Source organism: Rhincodon typus, chromosome 25, assembly GCF_021869965.1.
Source record: "Rhincodon typus isolate 14 chromosome 25, sRhiTyp1.1, whole genome shotgun sequence".
Taxonomy (NCBI): Eukaryota; Metazoa; Chordata; class Chondrichthyes; order Orectolobiformes; family Rhincodontidae; genus Rhincodon; species Rhincodon typus.
This window is the reverse complement of record NC_063356.1, coordinates 24,677,829-24,702,332: the sequence shown is the minus strand read 5'-3', so window position 1 is coordinate 24,702,332 and position 24,504 is coordinate 24,677,829. Positions and strand designations below refer to the sequence as shown.

General features: G+C 39.1%; 1 protein-coding gene across 2 annotated transcripts in view; it reads left to right on the top strand.

The window, feature by feature from the left end:
* Positions 1-24,504, top strand: part of LOC109936459 (neuron navigator 1-like) — a 471,148-nt gene that overhangs the window by 143,648 nt on the left and 302,996 nt on the right. For both annotated transcript variants that reach the window (XM_048612092.1, XM_048612090.1), the window contains one exon: positions 17,304-17,690. In XM_048612092.1, coding sequence (XP_048468049.1) covers positions 17,304-17,690 — 387 coding nt within the window. The remainder of the gene's footprint in view (positions 1-17,303; positions 17,691-24,504) is intronic.

The window sequence follows — 24,504 nt, the reverse complement described above, 5'->3', positions numbered from 1 at the left end:
CAGTACCTGTGGAATTGAGCATGACTAAGAGAATGAAGAGAATGCATACACAGAAAGATAAGGTATTTAAGAGGAAGGAAGATAGAAAGGCTCTCAGGTGGAGGCCATACTTGCTCAGGGTGTTCAGGGAGCAGATCTCCTCCTTGAACCACAGCAGGGAACTATAAAGACTTCCTGACAGAAATCTGCCACAATGTCACTCAAGGGAAATCACAAAATCTCTGTGTTCAATGGGAGCTACCTATGTTTCATTTGGCTTGGCATAAATGGAATAAGCATACAGTTTTGCTAAGATTTCTTTCTCTCTTGGTTCATTGACGTCATGCAGGTCACTTTGAACAAAGTAGGAAAATGTGCAGTTGTCCACTTTGGTGGAAATAATAGAAAAAGCAGAGTACTATTTAAACAGAGGGAGTCTGCAGAATGCTGCAGTATACAGTGTCTTTGTACACGAAAAACAAAAGTTAGTATGCCGTGGTAAAGGTGATTACAAAGATAAATGAAATGTTGACATTTATTCCAAGGGGGATGAAGTACAAAAGCAGGAAGTCATGTTATTGGCCATATAGGGCTTTGGTGAGACCACTTTTGAAGTATTGTGAACAGTTTTGGTCTCCATAATTAAGGAAGGATATATTTGTATTGGAAGCAGTTCAAACAAGATTCACAATGTGGATTTCTGGGATGAAGACATCGTAGAAGGAGACGGCAATTACAATTGTGTCAGCATCCACCAGTGGCTGCCACACTACCTCCAGAGGGAGAAGCAAGAAGTGATGGTCTACTGAGGAAGTGGAGAAGAATGATGAGATACCGTATCTACTCATCTCGCAGTCATTTTCTTTAACTCTCTGAAAACTGAAAACATCCAACCAGGTGATGTCTTGATCCATCATCACTGAACGGTGTCATTTGCTGGAGCAGGACAAATGTTCAGAAGGGTAGCAAGCCCATCCAGTGGCCTCAATTTTATTTATGCCCTTGCCTCATTTCAAGCGAGTGGAGGCCTGCGTGGAATCTCATGGGACTCCCCTACGTGCAGGATGCTGTAAATGTGCCCACATTGTTCTGAGTACACCGAATGACAAACCTGTTGAGTTCACCAACGGAAAAGGCTTCTATTCTGATGTTCAATTTACATGTGACCAAAGATCTTGGAGATCTTTGCAAGGGATATCCAGGGGGAGTCCGTGAGTCTTACATACTTGAGAATCCAGGTTCCTGCCTCGTGCCTTGGGCCATACAGTGATGGTAGCTGGGAGGCAAAAGCTAGCCCCTGCAAATATGCCGATAACACCGTAAAGAAACCCTCAGATTAAAGCAGAATGAGGATACAACAATGTCCATATTAATGCCAAAGCATTTGTAGAACGGATCGTGGGCTTCCTTAAGGTAAGAACTCAATGCTGGACCAGTCCAGTAGAGCTTTGTGGCATGCTGTGTGCTTTACAACTGAAGCTGACAAAGGGTGGCTTGACTTGGATGCACATGATCTGGAGAATTTACAGCCATTTACATCTTAGGATAAGGGTCACGTCACTGACCAAGAGGGAGATCAAAGAGAGCATGACAGAGTAATGCATCATTGAACGTGAGAAGCCAGAGATAACCTCATTGAAGCCTACTCACATGATGAATGAGCTGGGTTTTCACTTTAATTAGATTTTGTTGTTGAAAGTTCTGTTAATCTTGGAAGTAGTTCTGGTTAAGTGCAAAGGACATGCAAACCTTGTTATTGTTGCGGTCCTTAATCTTTTCTGAAGCTCAATAAATATTGAGTTATTATTCTGATTGCTCGCTCAACGTGTTCAGGAGATCCCACTTTCAAGTATGTGCACATTATGTGTCCTACTGATTGGTAGGGAAAAAGCAGCAGTTTGTGAGAGGGGAATCTATGGTGTTAAGATGAAGGCTTTAGTCAGCATATTGTGTCAGATTCTTGTGCTGTAAAGCCTCATGATAACCAGGAGGCATCTCTTTTTGATCCTTTCATCATCACTAATCCTTCAGTGCTTAGAGTGCACGTTGACTAAAGAATTGTCATCGAATGCTTGAACACTTGCTGGGACAAGGTCAAAAGTGTATGTCAGGGCCTTTTGCAGTTTTTATCAGCAGACCAGTCATGGGAGAGTGGACATGTGAGCTGCCCATTGATTATCTCCCAGCCTTGAATAGCTTCCTTGAAAAGTCTGACATAGTGGAAATCTTACCACATGGATGTGTGGAAATCTGCTATAAACACCTAGGCAAATTACCTAACCACATTCAATTTCCATTAAAATCCATCTGGTTTAGTACTTTAGGGGAAAATAAATGTCTTATTTGGTGTGCTGCCCGGCCAATGACGGATGGGCAGTGAATAAATGCAAAATACTGCAGTTGCTGGAAATATGAAATAAAAAGAGGAAATTCTGGTGATGCTTTGCAAGTTTGGCGGCACTTGGGAAGAGCGAAGCAGAGTTAACTTTTCAAGACCATTATGACTCCTTTTCAGTACTGGGCAACAAATGTTGTCCTAGCTAGCAATAACCACACCCCATGAACAAATAAAAACGAAAAAAAATGTGCAAAATCATTGCTGAGTCCATACTGTCACTGACAAAGTGGGTGTAAATATGGAAGATGCATGCAGGCCGGGCCCTAGCACACTCCCTGCACACTGCGTTTAGACTCAGTGTTGTCTACAAAGTTCAAAGCCTTGACTGCAGTCATCACTGTGACAGTTTAAGGATCCCTAACATCTGACGCTACTGCAGTCAAGGAGTCAGTTGTACGTAAGAGATGAGGAGTGCTTGGCCGTTGCAACATTTTTCATTCTTAGGATGTCCAAAGAAACTTTTCATCTCTCATGTGTTTGACTTAATCAGATTCAACAGCTAAATTACACTGGCACATACATTTTAAGAATGCATATAGTTACAAAAGTGCAAGATTGTTTAAAATAGGATCTGTGAAACCCGTGTGGCCTGAGTAAGTGTATTTTTTCATCTTCTTTACCCCTATTACATCCAAGTGCAATTCCTAGGTCAGCAGCTGGGGTGGAGGGCCCCTACTCTGTAGTTGACCCTGTTTGCCTGGAAGACTCAGCTACTCAATCCCTGGACTTGTTAGGCTTAGAAGGGCCAAGCATGCTTAGAGTGTTCTGTCCAGATACAGGCTCACCCTCATTCACTTGGTGTTCTGCAGGGTTTAGGACCACACATGGAGGTAGTAGGAGGGCACAGTCTCAGAGTGAAAGGACGACTCTTTTGAACTGAGATGAGGAGGAATTTCAACCTGAGTGAATCTGTACAACTCATTGCCACAGAGGGCTGTGGAGGCCAAGTTACTGGGTGTATTTAAGACACGGATAGATAGGTCCTTGATTGGTAAGGGGATTAAGGTGATGGAGAGAAGGCAGGAGAATGTGTTAAGAAACATGTCAGCCATGATTGAATGGCAGAGCAGACAATGGCTTGGTAGTTAGCACTGCTGCCTCACAGCGCCAGGAACCCAGTTTGATTCCACCCTCGGGCGATTGTCTGTGTAGAGTTTGCACATTCTCCCCGTGTCTGCGTGGGTTTCCTCCGGGTGCTCCGGTTTCTTCCCGCAGTCCAAAGATGTGCAGGCTAGGTGGATTGGCCATGCTAAATTGCCCGTAGTGTTCAGGCATGTGTAGATTAGGTGGGTTATAGGAGATGGGCCTGGGTGGGATGCTCTGAGGGTCAATGTGGAATTGTTGGGCCAAAGAGCCTGTTTATACACCATAGGGATTCTGTGAACTTGATGGGCCGAATGATTTATTTCAGCTCCTATATCTTTTATGGCCTTATGAAGGGTCTCAGCTCCATTTGGGCGTCCTGGGAAGAAGCTTCAGGAGGTTATGTATGTGATTTTTTCTCCTTATGACTGCCTGCTGGCTCCCTGAGAGGAAGCGGCATCAGGAGTGACGTTGGGGTCCCTTGTCCCTTTCTCATTTGCCATTAATGCTAAATAACATTTGGTGAGAGTGATGGACTGTGTGCATATCTGGCACATGCATAGATTGTGCTGGACCTGGGTGTCCAATGCAGTCAGCAACGTATTCATGGGGCTGCATGCGTGCCAAAGTCAGCACAGCGCTGATAACATTGGTGGATTTCTGCATTCTTTGGTCAAGTTTACTAAGTACCTCTGACAAATCTGACTGCTATTTCTTTGCTTCTCTGTACGTTTTGTCAAAACCATTATTGACCAGGGCCATGATGTTATCTTCAGCCTGAGGCTAACCAGGTTTCTGGTCTCTGGCAGTCCTCTGAGTGCCTGAGTCCTTGGGTGTTTGTTCCTCAGCCAGTTGTGGTGACGTATCAGTGATGTGCTCACCAGATTCTGTTTCCAAGGTAGAAAGTGCATCAAAGTGAAAGTCTCCAAGATGGTGGAGGGTGCAGGTTGCACCCAATGCCTTCCCATTGCATTCACTGAAGGTTAAATAGCTTCCTCCTCAGAAGTGGAGATTGTGCTGAAGCTTCTCTTGGTACTTGGTGGTACTTCACTGGTTCCACTAGTGCCTGCATAGGGGAAGCGATGGAATTAATTGTATAAAAACGATAAATTATAGTGCAAGTTAAGAATGTGTTTGCATTGCATTAATGGGACAGTGACACAGTGCAAGGAACCTTATTGAATTGGGTGGCCATTGTCATCTTTCCATCCCCACATGAGCTATGCTGTTCTTGTTTGGCCATCTCCAGTGTTTTCTCCCCAAGTGGAGTGAGGAGCTGTATGTTACAACACTTCACCTTTTACCTCCTCCCTTCTTACTGTTCAAGGCTCTAATCACAGCTTCAAGATGAACCAGTGGTTTACCTATATTTCTTTCAATCTAGTCATGCATTCACTGCTTAACAGTGAAATCTCCTGTACATGGTAAGAGCACTTTATGGAATACCTCCGCTCTGTCTATAATGATCTGGATCTTCAGGTGTTTTCCTTCATTATATACAATCTTGCTCTTACACTTGCACATTTCTGTCCTAGGCCTGCTGCATTGCTCCAGTGAAGCACAATCTAAGTTGGAGGAATAGCAGTGTGTTTTCTGTTTATGCACTTTACAGCCTTCAGGACACAATACTGAGTTCAGCAACTTCAGATCATGAACACTTTCCTCAATTTTGATTACAACGCATCCCTCCCCACTAAATATCTTCATTGCATGGGTTCACATTCAGTAGAGCTGACCAATTTTCTACTTTTCACACCTACCATAGCACCTATTTTGCACCTGCAATTCTCCTCTCTTAGCATAAGCACTCCCCTTGTCCTTTGACCTGGGCACCCTCACCCACATTCCCTATTCCTTCTTTATCCACAGGATAAAGGCATCACTTTCTAACCACCTTCAGTTCCAAAGAAGAATCATACTGGACTTGAAACTTTAATTCTGTACCTCTCGCCACGTATACAGCTAGACTTGTTGAGTTTCTCCAGCTTTTCTGCTGTATTACAGAAAAAAAACATAATTGTGTCAAGACAGATTGCAGGTCAGAAGATCTGACGGAATGTAAAGCAGCCAGGAATAAGAAAATGTACAGGAGCAAAGAACTCATTAAAATCACAATCACCAGAGAAGTGATACTGAGTAAATTATTGAAGCTGTGGACTGACAAATACCCATTCCTGATGGGCTTCATCCTGGGGTTTTAAAAGAAGTGGCTAGATAAACAGTCGATACATTTGTTTTAATCTTCCAGTTCTTTGATTCAGGAAGGATTTCATTAGATTGGAGTGTAGCAAATATAACTCTTCAACAAGGGAGGAAGAAACAAAGCCGTGTTTAGTTTAGTTTATTGAGCTTAGTTGGACAGGCTAGAACTGAACTTTACCAGAGTAAGACATGACTTTATTGAAACATTATAAGATCTTGAAGTGATCTTGACAGAGTAGATGTGGAAGGGATATTTTCTGTTATGGGAGAATCAAATAGTAGTTCCCAGACCCAACCATCTTCAACTGCTTCATCAATGATCTTCTCCCAATTATAAGGTCAGGAGTGGGAATGCTCACTGATGATTACACAAATGTTCAACATTATTCGCAACAGCAGATACTAAAGCAGTCCTTGTTCAAGTGCAGCAAGACCTGACTATATACAGGCTTGGGCTGAAAAGTGGCAAATAACAATTATGCCACATAATTGCCAGGCAATGACTATTTGCAATAAGAGTCAACTTAACCATTGCCCCTTCACATTCAATGGCATAATCATCACTGAATCTCCCAGTTTCAACATCCTGGGGGTTACTATTGATCAGAAATAGTTCTGGGCACACCATATAAATACAGTGACTGCAAGCCCATGTCAGAGGTTAGGAATATTGTGGTGAGTAATTCACCTCCTGGCTGTCCAAAACCTCTCTATCATTTGTCAGAAGGGTGATGGTATACTCTCTACTAGCCTGGACGAGTACAGCTCCAACTACACTGAAGAAGCTTGACATTATCCAGGATAAACCAGCCAGTTGATTGGCAGCATATCCACAAACATCCATGACCTCCACTGCCAACACTCAGCAGTAGCAGTGTGTACTATCTACAATGCGCACTGCAGAAATTCACTAAATATCTTTAAACAGCACCTTCCAAACAAAATGACCACTTATGTCACAGAGGACAAGGGCAGCAGATACATGGGAATGCTACGACTTACAAGTTCCTCTCCAAGCCACTCGCCATCCTGACTTGGCACTATATATCTGTTTCTTCACTGTCGCTGGAATTCCCACCCTAAGGCAGCTCAACACTACCTTCTAAAGACCAACTAGGGACAGGCAATAAAGACTGGTCCAGCCTGCGACGCCTCCATTCCATGGGTGAATTTTAAAAAAAGACTGGGGGCACCATTTTAAAGTCAATGTGTCGCCCATTTGAAACCTAGATAAGGCAATTTTTTTTTATTCCTGAGGATCATGAGTTTAGAACTCTTCCTGAAAAAGAGATGGAAGAAGAGTCTTTGAGTAATTTTAAGGTGGGGCTGAATAGATTCTTGTTGAGCAAGTGGTTTAAATGTTATTGGGGAAATAGGGAAAATGAATTTTAGGTTGTAATCTAGTTAACTGTGATTTTATTGACTAGCGAAGAGGCTGAATGGTCTACTTCTGCTCTTTGTTTGTATATTTGTATTAGACCAAACAAGAGAAATAAAAAGCATTAGTAAAAGCACAGGGACAGGATAGAGTGTATAACCCAAGTAGGTGTTCTTTATACACAGACATGAAATAAATTAAGTAAAGTGAAGAAACTAATCGAATGATTTGAAGATGAAAATTCAACTTGGCAGATTTGACACTGTGATAACTACTGAATCATGGCTTCAAGATGGTCAGAACTTGGACTGAATTAAACCATCTTCTAGGCTTGACTGAAAACATGTGTAATGAGCTAGGGTGGAAGAAATAGCCTAAGTGAATAAGAATGAAATTATTTCAAAATAAGGGAAGATATAACAAGAATTAAGCAACCATTGGAAACTTTTTGGTTAGTTGAGAAGGCAGTGGCGGAATCCTCACTGAACCTGTAATCCAAAGCACAAGGCTAATACTGTGAACACATGGATTTGAAATGAAATGTCAACATTTGAAGTCAATATAAAAAAAAAAACCTGGAATTAAAGCAAGTGAAATGGTGACCATTTAAGTACTGTTGATTGTCGTAAAACCCCAGCTGGCTCACTTACAGACTTTAGGGAAGGAAATCTACTGCCCTTAACTGTTCTCCCAACATGTGACTCCCAATATGATCGATTATTAACTGCCCTAGCAAGCCACTGTGTTGTATCAGAAAATCTTCCATCAAGTTTATGGTAAAGAATGAAACTGGATGGACGACTAGCATCAATCTAGACACTGGAAATAACAATGGTAAACCAAGCCATTTCAATCCCTAAAAGCCCTCCTGACTAACTGGTGGCTTGTGCCAACAGTGAGAGAGCTGTCTCGCAGAATATTCAAGCAACAGTCTGGCAGTTGTACTCATACAATCATACCTTATAGACATTGTCCCATACACCAACATTACCATCCCAAGTAGTTCCTGTCCCGTTGGCCAGACAGAGATGGTAGTACAGTTGTTTGCACTTGGGAAGGTGTTGTCTAGAGAGTCGTCAACAATAAAACCAAACGTCATGATGTCTCATGACATTGGGTCAAACATGGACAAGGAAACCCTTTGCTCAATATGAGACAATTTCCTGTCTTCACGTTGAGGATACTCTTAATTATGTTTGTTGACATTCCCTCCATGCTAAATGAAATAGATTTTAAATAAGACTGGGCATTCATGAGGTGCTATAGACCCTCAGCAGCAGCTGAATCTTATAATCTACATTCTATAACATCATGGCCTGTCATATCCTCCACTCTATTTTCACCATCAAGTGAAAGGATCAAGCTGGTAGGAGGAGACAGGCAAGGAGCAGCACCAGATGTATCTGAAAATGAAGGGTCAACATAGTGAAACTGCAACATGATACTACTTGCATGTTAAGCAATGGAAGCAGCATTCAATATACAGGATGAGGCAGTCTTTCCTCAGAACGCTGCCCTCACCCTCCTTCCTCAGTTTTGAGGAAGGGTCACTGGACCGGAAACATTTACTCTGATTTTTTCTTCACAGATGCTGCCAGACCTGCTGAGCTTTTCCAGCAACTTCTGTTTTTGTTCCTGATTTACATCCTCTGCAGTTCTTTCAGTTTTTATACTGCCAAAGCTATAGTAGTCTGACCGCATTCTGATTATAATACAGACGAGTTATGCTCCAAAACTAGCTAAGCACCTAGCCAAGCAGTTCCAGTGCAGTCCATTTGATTAAGTATGGCGTTAGGGAGCCCTAGAAAAACTAGAGTCAGTGATGTGACTGAGGACTGTTGACAACCGTGACATGCATCCTGGCTCTCTGTCTGCGCTAAACAGCAAGGCAAGACAGAAGGAATGTGAGCCTGGTATCTGTGGCTTGTGAGCATAGTGTAAAAAAGAAAGGCAAGGACGCTGTGAGCATTCAGCTAGGCTCAAGGTAAGTGAGTGCTAAGAGGTCAATTGATCAGCCTAAGATGGAGTCTGTTCCAGTTTATGAGCTGGGTGCCTGTCCTTGTGCATAGTGTCCTTGCAGCAGCATTACAATGCTAGTTACTTCTACACTTCAAGATGCAGCTTTAAAATGAAGAAGCATCCTGTAAGTGGATTTGCAGAGTGTCTTGACGGCCTTGAGAAGGTGGCAAGTGTTGGATACTAGAATCCGTGAACAGGGTGAGGGCGGAGTATAGCAGGTCACCTTGAGTGTATCCTGAGATGTTGTTGCCAAGTATCCGAGATGTGTCCGAGCTGTGAGCAAAGTCACCACGTACTTGCTCTGACTTTCAAGTCAGGAATTTTCAATGCCTAGTTTCCTCACAGCAGCTGATAGGAGAGGAAGCTCTGTGTTATTAAGCGGTGAGATTTGTAGTTAATAAGGCTGAGAATAAGCAATAATACCAGTTAATAGAGATGTCCCTGCTCCCTTGCAAGAATCTTGTCTCAATGCCTGGAACTCAGTTTGAAAATTCTCCTTGTTCCCTACATCCGGAAAGATCTTACCCAACTTCTCACATGATTGTCGATTGTCCTGCATTTCTTACCATAGCCCACATCATGCAGGGTCCAACAAAATTCCATCTCTTTGACAATCTTCAGCTGCCAGGTCTTAAAAGTGTGGAACTCTCTTCTGCAAATGGCAATTAATATTCGATTAATTATCTATTTTAAATGTGAGATAGATAGATTTTAGTTAGTAAAATGTTTTAAGACCATAATAAACAGGAACAGGAGTAGGCCATTTGGCCCCTTGAGCCTGCTCTGTCATTCAATAGGATCATGGCTGATCCATTTTCCTGTAACTCTTGATTCCCCTACTAATCAAGAATCTATCTCAGCTTTAAATATACACAAGGACTTTTCCCCCACAACTGTCTATAGCAAGAAGTTCCAAAGACTGTCAACCTTCTAAGAGAATAAATTCTTCCTCATCTCCATCTTAAAATGGTTCCCCATTTGTAATGAGACTAATTAAGGGACGTGGGGGCATAGGAAGGTATATGGAGTTAAATCTCAGTTCAGTCATGATCTCTTTGAATGGCACAATAAATTCATGGCAGTTAAAGTAGTCATTAAAGCTCTCAGTTGTCAATCTCTAATTACAGATCTTAAAGTATTACTCTAAAGATCTCTCTGCAATGCTAAGTATCTATTCAAATGTATGGATTTTTAAAATCTCAAATATTAAACACAATCTAAAAGTTTCATTTGATTTTATACAGACTCTGTGCCCCTCAAAACAAACTTCTTTAATCATACATCATTGGCAAATGCAAGAGAAAAATTGTCTCCAACAACTGTAAGGTTTTATTTCATTCAATGTTGAAGTGAGCACTAAAATTAATGTAAAAGCTGTTTCAATATGAGGGGCTGTATTTTTGGTACTATGTCACAAGTTCAATTATAAATAGAAAAAAAATCATAATGTACTTGGTGTTGTCATCCCTATTTTCCATTTTTTTTCTCCTATTTTCCCTCTGCACACTTTCTTACCAGATTTATCTTCCTAACGTTTACCCACCTCCCATTGTCAGCCCAAAAATATAACATTGAAATAATTAACTTGCTTTGCTTCATGGCTCAGCAGGGCTTTTGGTGTGAGTGTGACTTTTCAAGAGAGCATTTAATAGTTCTAAACCATCTCCAAAGGCTGTTTTCTTTTTATGCAGCTAAGAATTAGAAATCCTGAAAAAAATGAATGCAATCAAGCCTACTGTCAGATTCAGTGATGATCCCTTAAGGGAAATGAGAAAACCATCTGTCCCTTTTAAAAAGGGTTAAAATAATAACTGAAAAATAAAAAAAAAACACTCAATTGTAATTTTATTTTGTACCATACATCCACAATCATAGTTTTATCATCACCAATGTATGTGTTTATGTATTTGAAATGCTTACACCACATCAATTGCTTTATAAAATAACTGGATGGCACAGGCAATTTCCTGTACTCATTTAATGATGGCTGAATTTTTAGAAGTTACACCGGGAGATCATTATTATTAAAAAATTGAGGTTACTGTAGTTTTAAGATGACTGGAGAAAATTGTGCTATATTAGCTTCATATGGAAAATTTTCACATGGATGCATTGACTCAAATTCTTTTCAAAAAGATTAAAAATTCTTTTCTGTTTTTACATCATGTAATCGGCATCAAATCTATTTTTCTACTTGTGCATTCAGTCATTCTCACAAAAGAAGCATCAAGGAGAAAAAAGTGATGAATTAATATAGAAAAATCTCAATGACCAACTTGATAAGTATATTAACTAAGTGTTGTGAGCTCATCTGATGCCGTTACTAGGCATATCAGATCTTGGACTGAAATCTGGCTTGATAGATTTCTAAAATTTAATCAAGTAATCTTTCACTGAAAGACAAACAAATGATGCTATTGATCCAGTTTTACCAATTAAACAGAAATGTATTATGCAAAATAAATATTAATATAGAACAATCGATGCTATATACATAAAACACCATTGGAAAGATTCCAAAACACACAGTAGATAGAATATTCTGTCTATCCCAACAGCAGACCTTTACAATATTCAAACAGAAGAGAGGCTTACCCTCTCTGTTACCTCTATATGTTTGACATGACTGTTGCTTTTGATCCATGGTCATGAGAGTTTGATAGTCTATTCCCTGAATATTCACACAAGTGAGTTTAAACTTTCTGCAAGGTTTCCCTTCAGGTCTCGCTAAACACATCTAGACCAGAATATTCAAACTAAAACCCTTACATGGAGGTGACCTATTTCTGACTTTTTTGAATTAACTCCTTGATTCAGGAGAACTGTTTCATACATTTATATTCAATTTGGACATTTGAAGACTGAAAACAAAAGGTTTCCAAGCTATGGATATGTCCCCTAAGCAATAAAAAAGGAAAATAAACCCCTGATCTTCTATCTAAAGTAACCTAATGTTAAGGCAAACGTTCCCATGAGCACTCCAGGAGCTCTCTCTCCCTCAGACTGGATTCTAAAAACAAAAGAGCTCCAGAAATATTGACAAGTTACTCATTAAACCATCTCAAACACACAGAACAAAACGCATATGTCACTAGTTCAAAATCCAAAGTCTAAAATAATATTATATATGTATATATAATATATACATAAATAGTATATATAAATCACATACCTTACATCGTATCTCCTCCCAATGAAGAATGAAAATGTACCTTTAAGATGTAACTTCATTACCTTTCAAAAATTATTTTAACTCCATTTCTATGTTTCTTTAAGAAGGGTAACACATTAACATTAAACAAGCAGAAAGTTACGCAGGAGCCATATTTTACAAAGAGCATAGTATTCTTTGTGAACTTCATCTATGTCCTCAATAAAGCTTGCATTGTGACAGTTTGTTTTCCAGCCACATGAGCCATTTAAAAATGATTATTATTTTGTAATTAGCCTATTCAGTGATGTTATTACACACCTCTCGAGCAGTTGGGACCTGAAACTGGGTCTCCTGGCCCAGAGGTAGAGACACTATTACTGCACCACAATATGTTGGAGAATTAAGCTCTAGCAAAGGATTCATAATGTTTTGTAACAAAATCTTTTTCATGAAAATCAAAGGATTGCAGTCCACATAAATAATAGTTTCTTCTACATTATTAAAAATATATTTTCCAAAATGACGTAGAGCCAATGTGAGATTCAATGTCTCTTTCTCAAATGCTGAATATATTTTGCTGACCTGTGGTCAGTTTCTTTGAAAATTAATTGGCAAGCTGCATATTTTGTCATCTTGCAGTAAGACACGCCTCACACTTATATCGTGAGCAAAGACAGCAAGTTTGAATGGCTTCTCACAGTTTGGCGCAGTCAAAACTAATGTAGTTGTCAGCACAGCTTTCAACTTTTCAAAGGTACTAAGACATTCTTGTGTCCATGCAGCTTTTCTTGGAATTTTTCAACAAATTTCTTAAAGGTTCAGTGCTTGGGTTGTGAAGGAACAGGTAATGCAATCCTCTCATTCCAAGATATTGCAAAATTTCACATTCTATTATGGCATGGGAAAATGCAAAATAGCCCTTAGTTTGACTTGTCTAGGTGCAGCTTGCCCTTTTCCAACAGTGTGGCCCAAGTAAGTTTCTTTTGCTTTGGCTAATTCACTCTTAGTTGAATTTATAGCCAAGTTGGCTTTTGGAGCCACTCAAATGTTTCAGTCAAGCGGTGCAAATGTTCTTCCCAGTTTTGCTTCAAAATATCCAAATTGCCAATGTGAACCACCTGGTTCCATAATCCCTCAGTGACTTTATTGGTTAATCATTGGAACATTGCCAATGCATTTTTCATTCTAAATAATATAACATTCCATTGATAAATTCCATCTGGTATCAAAAGAGCCAGTATTTCTTTAGGTCTGTAAGTGAACAGAACTTGCTTTTAGTAAGATAATTTTTGTGACAGTTCATGTGGTTCCAATTTGTTCAGTGCAGTCCTCCAATTCCAGCTGATGATAGGCGTCCACTTTTGTTATCAAGTCGATTTTGCAATGATCAATATGTAATATTTGTAACTCATCTGGTTGCAGCATCATCACAATAAGTGAGCTTCAGCTTTTATGACTCATTTCAATAATGTTGCTGTCCATCACAAACTTAATTTCTTCAATCATTTGAACATATCTATCTAGATTGAGTTTGTAAGTATGTTACAGATAATGCATCTTTTTATTCACGTGGCATATGGGCATCACTGAGTGGGCCAGCATTTATTGCCCATCTCTAGTTGCCCTTGAGGAGGTCGAAGTGAGTTACCTTCTTGAACTACTGCAGTCAATGCGTTGTAAAAGACCCACAATGACTTTAAAGAGGGAATTCAAGTGCATTGGCCCAATGACACTGAAGGAACAGCAATATACTTCCAAGTCAGGATGATGAGTGGCTTGGAGGGGAACGTGCTTGTTTGGTGTTTTCATGTATCTGCTACTCTTGTTCTTCTAAACGGAAGTGGTTGTGGGTTTGGAAGGTGCTGTCTAAGGCACTTCGGTGAATTTCTGCAGTGCATCTTGTAGATAGTAGCAGCAGTGTGCACCAAGCATCAGTAGTGGAAGGAGTTCATGCTTGTGAAATGGTGCCAAATAAGTGGTCCGCTTTGTCCTGGATGGTGTTAAACGTCTTGGATGTTTTTGGAACTGCACTCACCCAGGCAAATGGGGAGTATTCAATCGCACTCCTGACTTATTCCTTCTGGATGGTGGATGGGCCTTGGGGAGTGAGGAAATGAGTTACTTGCTGCGGGATTCCTAGCCTTTGACCTGCTGTTGCAACGACTGTATTTATTGGTGCAGTTGGACATGGACTGTTTCTGTATTTAAAGAAACGCGAATGCTGCTGAACATTGTGCAATCATCAGTGAACATCACCACTTCTGACCTTATAATGGAAGATAGGTCATCGATGAAGCAGTTGAAGATGGTTCGGCCTAGGACACTACTCTGAGGAATTCCTGCAGAGATGTCCTGGAGCTGAAATGACTGACCTCCAACAACCACAACCATCTTCCTATGAGGTAGTAATGACTTCATCCAATAAAGAGTTTTCCTCCTTATTCCCATTGACTCCAGTTTTGCTCGGGCTCCTTGATTCCACAATCAGACAAATGGAGCTTTGATGTAAAGGAAAGTCACCCTTTCTTCACCTTTGAAATTCAGCTTTTCAGTCCATGTTTGAACTAAGGCTGTGATGGGGTCAGGAGTTCAGAAGCCCTGGTGGAACTCAAACTGCATGTCACTGAGCAGGTTATTACTGTGCAGATGTTGCTTGATAATACCGTTGATGACACATTCCATTACTTTACTGATGATTGAGAGTAGATTGTTGGGGTGGGAATTGGCTGAGTTGAATTTATTTTTTTGTGTGCAGGACATAACTGGACAATTCTCTACATTTTTTAGATGTGAGTGTTGTAGCCGAACTGAAAGAGTTTGGCTAGATATTCTGGAACACAAGTCTTTAGTACCATTTTTGGAATGTTGTCAGGGCCCATAGCCTTTACAACTGTTTCACACGAAATGTATCAAATTTGCTGAAGACTGGCATCTCTGATGCTGAGGAGCACTGGAGGAGGTTGAGATGGATCATCCACTCAGCACATCTGACTGAAGATTGTTGTAAGTGCTTCAGCCTTATTTTTTGCATTGATTTGCTGGGCCCCCAATCATTGAGGATGGGGATATTTGTGAAGCCTCCTTCTCCATTGAGTTGTTTAATTGTCCACCACCATTCACGTTTGATTGTGGCAGAACTGCAGAGCTTAGACCTGATCTCTTGGTTGAGGGCTAACTTAGCACAGTCTCTCGCTTGCTGCTTATGCTGTTCGGCATGCAAGTAGCCCTGTTTGTAGCTTCATCATGGTTGGAGGTTAAGTTCCACCTCATGTTTAGGTATGCATGGTGCTGCTCTGTGTGTGCCCTCCTGCACTCTCCATTGAACCAGGGTTGATGCCCTGGCTTGCTGGTAATGGTAGAGCGGGGTGTTATTGCCAGGCCATGGAGTTGCAGATTGTGTTACAGTAGTATTCTGCTGCTGTTGATGGACCACAGTGCATCATATATGCTCAGTCTTCATTTGCCAGATCTGTTTGTAGTTGTTCTGTTAGCAAGGTGGTAGTGCCATACACTGTGATATAATGAATTATCGACATGAAGGCAGGGATTTTTCCCTAAGTTATGATCCCATGAGTGTGACCAAGTCAGGCTTCTGCTTTACAAGCCTGTGAGACTGCTCTCCCAAATTTTGCACTAGCCTCCAAGTTTTACTAAAGAGGGCTCTGCAGGTTCTACGGCGTTGTTCTGCTACTGTCATTTCTGCTGCAAAAGTCAGTGCAAGGTTGTCCGTCTGGTGTCATTTCTTTCTTGAGACTTTAGACTTTTTCACAACTGAGTGGCTTGCTTGCTGAACTATTTCAGTTGGCAGTTAAGAGTCAACCATATTGCTGCAGAGCAGGTATGGATGGCACCTTCCTTCCCTAAAGGATATTAGTGAACCAGATAGGTTTTTGTTATATGATATTGGACCGAGGAGAGCTGATGCTGGTGTCGTCCCCTATACCTATTCTTGAAGGCCACATGATGATCTTCTCTGGGCTTGGTAATCTTTTGTAATCCATTTGTAGCTGGTTGGATTGTTTGTTCCAATTCACACAAATTCAGTCTTGATTGGCTTTTGAATCATTGATTATTTTGTTAAGTTCTATTACTGTTGATCCTTAAACCAGATAGCCAGCAAATTGTCAACAGATGCCTAGAAACACTGAACCTTCAAATTTTTTAATCTAGAAACAGACCTGTTCGTGGGAACAAGTCTGTAGTTGATTTTTAGAACTTAATGCTACTCAGATTCAATGATCTGATTAAGCTGTACAGAAAACAATGCTTTAATGTTGCATATTCTGCAGTGAGTGCACAAAGTTTTATTATGTGCTCTCTTGCCCACAGTTTTCACTTTTGTCATTTTAATTTTATCACAAACTGCTTATTTGCAGGAGTAAATGTGAGAAATCAAATAATATGAGTGGATGGTTGGATTATCAATGATTGTGTAAATAAAATCACTGATGTTAAAAATCAGTTTGCCATGAAATGTGCACATCATCTTTACCAGCAGGGTTTTCAACATAGGCCCTAGGAAGCTTGAATATATGTGCTATGCAATTCAAATATTATTAATTATTTCCTATCATATTAATATGAACATATATGGCAAATTTGCAAGACTATTTGTTTAAACTAATTGCTTGCATGTATAAATGAGACAGATCACAACTTATTTAATATGTTCTTGCTATCTTCTTTTCTTGCATTCTAAAAGTAAGGGACAGAGGCCATCGTTCTTTCAGGAAATTTAAAGTTCAATACTGATCCTTACTTACCAAATAGAAACAAAAGAGAAATAATTTTCATTTAGAAATCATTTCAAACCAACAGAACATCTTCCTGTACAGGAAAGGAGTTACATTGCGTTGTAGTTACTTATTTGTAAAAGGTAGACTTGTTTGATTGGATCATCCTTTACCCCGGAATATATGATGTTTGCTATTCTGTTACATCTAATGGTTCAGACTAATAAAACATATAATGTTACAGGCAGAGCTGTAAGTGTTTTAAAACTGTTTTGTCATTTGTAACAGCCTGTGGATGTTTATATTTCTTTCTTAAAAATGTACTCACATTCAATTTGTGTCTTTTTTTTATTACAGTGCTTTAGATTCAACCTTTGACAGTGACATAAGTGCTGAAGTGAATGCCAGAAGCCGTGGCACAAGTTCATCTAATCGATCTTCACCATTATCCTGGCGGTACGGCCAAGCAAGTCCACGTCTTCAGGCAGGGGATGCACCTTCGGTCGGCAGTGGATGCCAACCTGGAGGAAATTCTGGCTGGTTTGTTCGGGGAGACTCCTCTCATTACTCACACACCATGCCCATGCGGAGTTCCAGTAAATCATGTAATGTTTCTCACTTGGATTTGGAGTCTCTGGATACTGATGATGTAGACCTGAAGTCCATCAGCGCTGACATGTCTGGCTATATGAGTGATAGCGACTTGCTGGGGAAGACGATGAATGATGATGACATTACAACTGGGTAAGTTAATTGAAACTGTATTATTGCAACTTAACAAAGGGATCAGACTCAAATCAGCTTTTGAAGTTGTTTTGCCACAGTGACTTTAATGAATTACTACTAGATGTTAAAATAATGAATACTATGTTACATGGAAGTGAATTAGTTATTTGAGTTCTAGTTTCTGTGGCTGTGTTTAAGTTGTTTTGTGTTTAGAACATTATCATTATCAGTGAAATCAGATTAATTCCAGAGTTTTGGACATGCTGGTTCCTAATATCATACTGGTAATAAATATAAAGTAAGACTGAATTTAAGGGAAGTGTAAAGATGATAGGTTGTGCTCCAGTCAACATAACCTGTTCCATCACACAATTAAGCTATTCCTATCTAAAATAGAGCCAGCAACTATCAAAGGTTATCTGAACTAATATACAGGGATTGCTATTCTTTCTAAGTGAAAATCAATTACTGCAGTATTAACATGTAATTTATTATTAGTGTCCTAATTTAACACCTTCCCCAGACTTGAGTTGCATGCCCATTTTACCTTCTTCTTCCCATATTTTCTGTAATGTCCCTTGCTTTTCATTCATCTATGTCCCAAACTTTGTTTCTATCTTGTTGTTTCCACTATGTCCCAAACTTTGTTTCTATCTTGTTGTTTCCACTAGGCAGGACTTTTCCTGCCCCTTGACAATCCAGTCAAATTCTCCTCATTCTTGATCTTGTCTTCTGATTTAGTTCCTCATGATATTGCCTAAAGTTTCAATGTCTATCTCAATCAACATCACAGTTGCATACTTACCTATGATAGAAGGAGTAGATTTTCCTCCTCCAAAATCATCAAGATTTTTTTAAAGTGGTAAAACATAGAGACAATAAAAATGAATCATTTTGGACATATTTTGTAATTAAAATGCAAGATAATGAAATATACATATCTATAATAATTTGGACCAATATTGTTATGAACTGGACCCAGCACCCTCAAAATATATTAAAAAGATAGTCTAGACCCTAACTTTTTCTTATTTTAAAGATAAGTGTAAGGTGTTGCATTCAAACTATATATATATATATAAAACTAATTGACTATTCCAATGTAGTAACATCCCATAAACGCACCCTGGCAAAGGCAAATTCAATAAAATACATTGTCTCACGTGCAATTCTAGAGGTAGAAAGAGAACCCCAGCTTTTATCTGTAACAAAAAGAGGAATAAAAGCATCCACATCCAGCTTCAAGACTTTAGCAATTACTGGAAGCTAAAACTAAAAATCCTGGCTCTGTGGGAGTTTGATCCCACCCATTCAGGCTGTTTCTATTGTCTCAATGTTTAAAAAAAGACCCAAGGCCTCACAAGATGTTTGCTGTATTGGCTTTGAATAGACTGCTGCCCACCTCTGTTTCAACCTTTCTTCGCAAAATAAACTAGGACAAAATACACTTTTTAAAGCTGTAGTATCATCAAAATATACTATTTGTTATACACAGTGATGGTATTTAAAAATAGCTAGAAATTATTTGTACAATTGAAGGAGAAAATGGTGCTGCATGAATTTTAATCTGACCATTTCTATTGATATAAGACTTAAGTAAATGACAACACGAATTCACTGAAAGCCATTAAGGTCACAAACTTTGTTTAATAGTGAATCCATTAAGTCTTTAATTTTGCAGTGACACTTGAAGTATCCTGCCAAATCAAAAGATGACCCCACAGGCTATTGCTTTCATATTTGCCCAATCCCACTGCTTGGCCCAAAGCCTTTCAGTATTCAAATTGCCCATAAGCTTTAGAAAAGAACTTGTAACAAACCATGTGCATTTATCTGAAGGAAGAAAATGCTTCCCAGTTCCTTTGCAGCTCAACTGTCTAATGATCCATGTGGAAAATGTTTAAAATTACTAGCCTGATTGTGTTGAGGAATTCATTCTTAAGTTTTCATTCATCATCTTCCTTCTCTGACAAAATAAAGTCATATACATCTGCCACTCCAATGTCAGATATTCTCAAACTATGAAAGCAAGTAGGCAGCCTGTTGAAAGGCAGCTGCTGGAAAGTCTGTCTGCGTGGCACAAGTTGACTCAGCCTCTTGTTGTTTTGTTCTTTTTCTCCTTCCCTGAGGGGCAGCCCTCTGCCTCATGTCTGTACAATCTCCAGATGGCTCAGGAGGTTACTATCTGGGGATGCTTGGGGGTGGGGAATCTTGTTCTGCTGTTCTGTGATGTAAGTCTGTGGTGCAGTAAAAATTTGCACCCCAGGGTTGCCTGAAACAAAATTCAAAATTAACTTGAAAGAAATGTACTGAAGCTTTCAAGGAACATTACAAGCCCAGGAGAACATTGTAGGTGAAATTGTACCATTGAAATTTGAGGGATTTCAATGTTGAAAGCTTTCATTGCCATTAATTTATGCTAGGTTCAAACCTAAATCTCATCATGTTAACCCAAGTCCTGCTGACAGTATCTTAATACCATTTGAAGTAAATTAACATTTCAGTCTTTTAGCAATTATTAGATCAGTCATGTATTATAAAGACAGATGATCAGTAAAATGACAACACTGCCTGGTTAAATTTAAAAGATCTTGCCTGTGAGATTCACAAAATTATAAAGTTAATGATGTTTCCATGCATGAGTGATTCTTAAATGCTTAGATCCTCAAATTCAATTTGCTATAAATAACAAAGTTGAGATTGGCAACTTCTTTTCTGATGGAGGCTGAAATGGAATTTAAACCTTTCCCTTCATTGTGTAGCTGACCTTTTAGTATTCACCTCCAAACTTAGAAGTTTAAGGGTGTGTTTGGAAACAAAAATGACTTTGTGAGTGGAGTCAAATAATTGCATGACATTTTCTAAGTGCTGGTTCAAAACTAAATGAAAATTCTTCACTAGTACATTTCACAAGAAGCACTTACCATTTTATGTAACATCTCTACATTAATTTTATACTATCTGATGGAGTACTGTTTTAGTGTTCTCAAAAATAGGGGAAAAATTCAGAACTGTCAGTATTATGATATAGACAGGGATGTAAGTTATTTACTGTAGGATCTTATTCTGTGAAAGAAATCTGAATGGCATACAGTTGTTAGCTCGGAAATTTTGTTCAACCAGAATCACATCATATTGTCCTATACCAAACTTTGACTTGCCAAAATCTACATTCAGCAGAGGTCTCCCAGACCCAGGGACCCATCACCGAGCATATGGCTGGTCTAACAATGAGGGAACAGTTCTAAGGTCACATCAGTCAGGACCTAATATTCAGATAGATATGCTCAGTGTGCTTTGCTAATATGACAAATATCTTGGGAAATCAAAAGAATCAAGATCAGTTACTGGAGCTGGGAGCTCTTAAGTATGGTGTAGCATTGGTCAGCATGATCAGTTTTCAATGTTGACAATTCTGTCAGAGAGAGATAACAATTACTCAGAAACGAAAAGAAAAGAGTATAAATCCCATGCGTGTTTTTTGTGAACCTCGAATACTGATTATATATCATTGATCAGGAAAACCTAGAAATGCATTAGACTGGATTTTTGCTATCATGGTAAGCATCTCGAATCGGGACATTTTCTGATTCAGCATCTGTGCCTTCATTTAAAAAACCACATAACACCCCGATTTCACTCTATTAAGGTTCTTTCATCCTGAAAGAAAAGCCTAGGTGACTGAGTGCATGGGCAGACTGGTAAGACAATGGCTTTCTGAGACCTTGTCCCAGATGTTTTCGACAATGTTAGTCCTTCTAGCCCTTACCCCTCACACCACCTCATTTCTGACATCTGTCCACTATGCCACCTCAATTTCACCTCATGCTCCTATGCCATCAAGGCCACTCACCCAATACTAATCATGATAGACCACATGATCAATGTGGAAATGCAGAAAACTAGCTTCTAACAATGTCTCATTCATATACTCTTTACATTGAAGAAACTCCCATTTGAAATCTCATACAAAGCTGTTAAGTTTCAAGTTGTTAATTTCTTACCAGAAGGTAATCTTATTGACTCAAACTCACAGATGTTTACAGCACAGAATAAAACCATTTGGCCCATCATGTCTGTACCAGTCAACAAAGATCTGACTATCCTAATCTCATTTTCTAGCTCTTGGTCCAGGCCCTGGAGGCTATGTGCATGTAAGTGAATATTTTAAATGTTATACGAGTTTTTGACTCAACCACTGTTTTACCTAGTGAGTTCTAGATTTTTGGAAAATAAACTTTCCTCAACACTATTATTACCATTTTACCTCTTAAATTAAATTTATGCTGCCTGATTATTGACCATTTCAGAAATGGCAAAAGTGTCTGCCTATTTATCTTAATCATGCCTCTAATAATCTTATGGACCTCTATAAGGGCCGCTTTCGACCCAGGCAACATTCTGTTAAATCACTGCTGCAACTTCTCTCGTGCAAATGTACCTTCCCTATATTGCGACCAGAACGACACAGAGTTCATATGAAAGCTAATCCTTTAATAGCCTACTTGTCAATAAAGCTGTCAATTCAGGCACCCCCCAAACTGAAATAATTATAAGTTTTACAACTCAGTTAAGCATTTCTAATGACATAATAGTTCTCAGGAGAATATTAACAAAGACCACTATTAAAGATGCATAAACTGATGCTAATTTTTCTTTTAGCACCCTCGCTTAATAACCTGTTAATTATGACAATACAAAGGGGCTTTCTTCAGCCATCATTGGCAGCTTCAGCATGTGTGTTTTTTTTCATTTTTAAAGAAAAATGTGTACTTTAAATAAACTGATTATGATAGTTAAATAGACCCTATCTATCCTTCAAAATTGCTTTATACCTACTTCATCAACATGTGATTCTCATACTACTGTGCGGTCTGTTTGAACAGCACCAAGTTCACATGGCCGTGTTAAGTTTAGGTTTTGGCCTCTGTGAGTCATGCTCCATTGCCTTTTGCTTGCCAACAAAAGTTGGATTTGTCCAAAATGGGGGCTGAACTTTCAATCTGGGTTCAGCCTGTACTTTTAAAACTTTGTGTAGGCTAGAGGATTCCGCGATACTCTGGCCATTTACCTGCTAAATTCATAGAAAACAGTTGAGGAATTGCAAGAAATATACATAACAGTGACCTGCAATCTGATTTTTTGTATTATTTTGTAAGGACCACTTTGTTCTACCTGTTGTATTCATAGCACAAAGAAATGAGACCTTAAAATAGGAGACATTTGCCCATGGCTTTATTATTGAATCTATTCAAATGGATGTCTAAATCCTCTAAGTTTCATAGAAGATGTCTTGATTTCTGTAAGGACCTCAATTATTTTCTATTACATGCACCCTCAACTTATTTTGTCTTAAGGCTGGGAAGTTAAATATCCCAACTCTTATGTATGCTGACTCCTGATCCTGAAATCTATTCATAACATTTTGGAGATCAGAATTTTGCAACAATTTGCATTTTGGATGTGGTATGTTACATATGTTAGGCAGTCCCACGATACGATGTTATCGAAATATGCTTATCATTTCAGACACTTGCCTTTTACATACAATTTCTGATATTGTTTAATGTTAGTGCTTTCTTTACATGAAGGGTTTTTGAAGGAGAAATGCTGGGCATCAGCAGAGAAAGAAAGGAATTACATGTTATGGAATTTAATGGAAAACTGTTTTGATTCTAAATGTGGTTATTTTAAAAATGACATTACATCTTTCTTTGTAGATTCAAAGTAGAGGGAATAAAGCTTTGAAAGCACTGACTAATGATGCTTTGTCAGAATTCTATTTCCTGAAATCAATAGGAAACAAAGTCCTACAATTTTCACCATGCAGATGACATCATTGGTATGCCACAGCAATTGTTTGGGAAGCAGAAGTCTTCAATCAGGACTACTGAATTAGCTGATCCTATAATTTTCTTTTGTCGTGAGTACTGAAAAAAGTGGTCTGCAATTAAATAGTGACATTTACTACTTACCCACAAGAAAAATGTTCAGTGGTTTTACTCATAGACCTCTTTGATTTCGTTAGATGAAGGGCTGCTTGTGAATGATATAAATTGAATACTCACTAAATGTCTCAGCAAAATAAGTTGAGGGTGCATGTGATAGAAAATAATTGAGGTCCTTACAGAAATCAAGCTGGTCAGAATTGGTTACTGAGTAAATAGGACATCATTATTTTTTCTTAACAATAAAAACTCTTGTGGTACAGAGGTAGTGTCCCTACCTCTGAGGCAGAAAGCCTTGTTTCAAGTCTCATCTGCTCCAGACGTTTGTCATAACACATCTAAACAGGTTGATTTTATAAAAACTACAGTTTGCCAGTTTAGAGAAATATTAACTGTTGACACAATAGTTTATGCAGTGATAATGCTGATCAGGTTTGTTCTACTTGCATGAGATCAGCATGCTTGAAAGAAGAATATAAACAGAAAATGCATATGAGGAAAAAGAAACAGATTTAACATTTTCGGTTTTTGATGCCCAAGGAAGTGCGGAGATCTGTGATTGGGTGGAAGATAGCAGAGATTAAATGACAAAAGAGATGAAGGTGCAACCCAAAACTTGATGATAATTGGATAAGCAAAGGAACAAAAATGGAACTGGAGAAGATGTAAATGGGAATTCTTAAGGTTATGTTAAGGTTCATTGAAATAGAATAGGAGGAGAAAGTGTGACTGGAGCAGAGAGATAAAGTACCAAGTGATTGAAAACTCAAAGCCACTGTTTTGTTGAATAGACATGAACTGCAGAACAATCAGTGAATTTGTGTTTGGCACTGAGAAATCAAGGAAACTGCAGTGTGGTTAGCAAATACAATATAATAAATTGA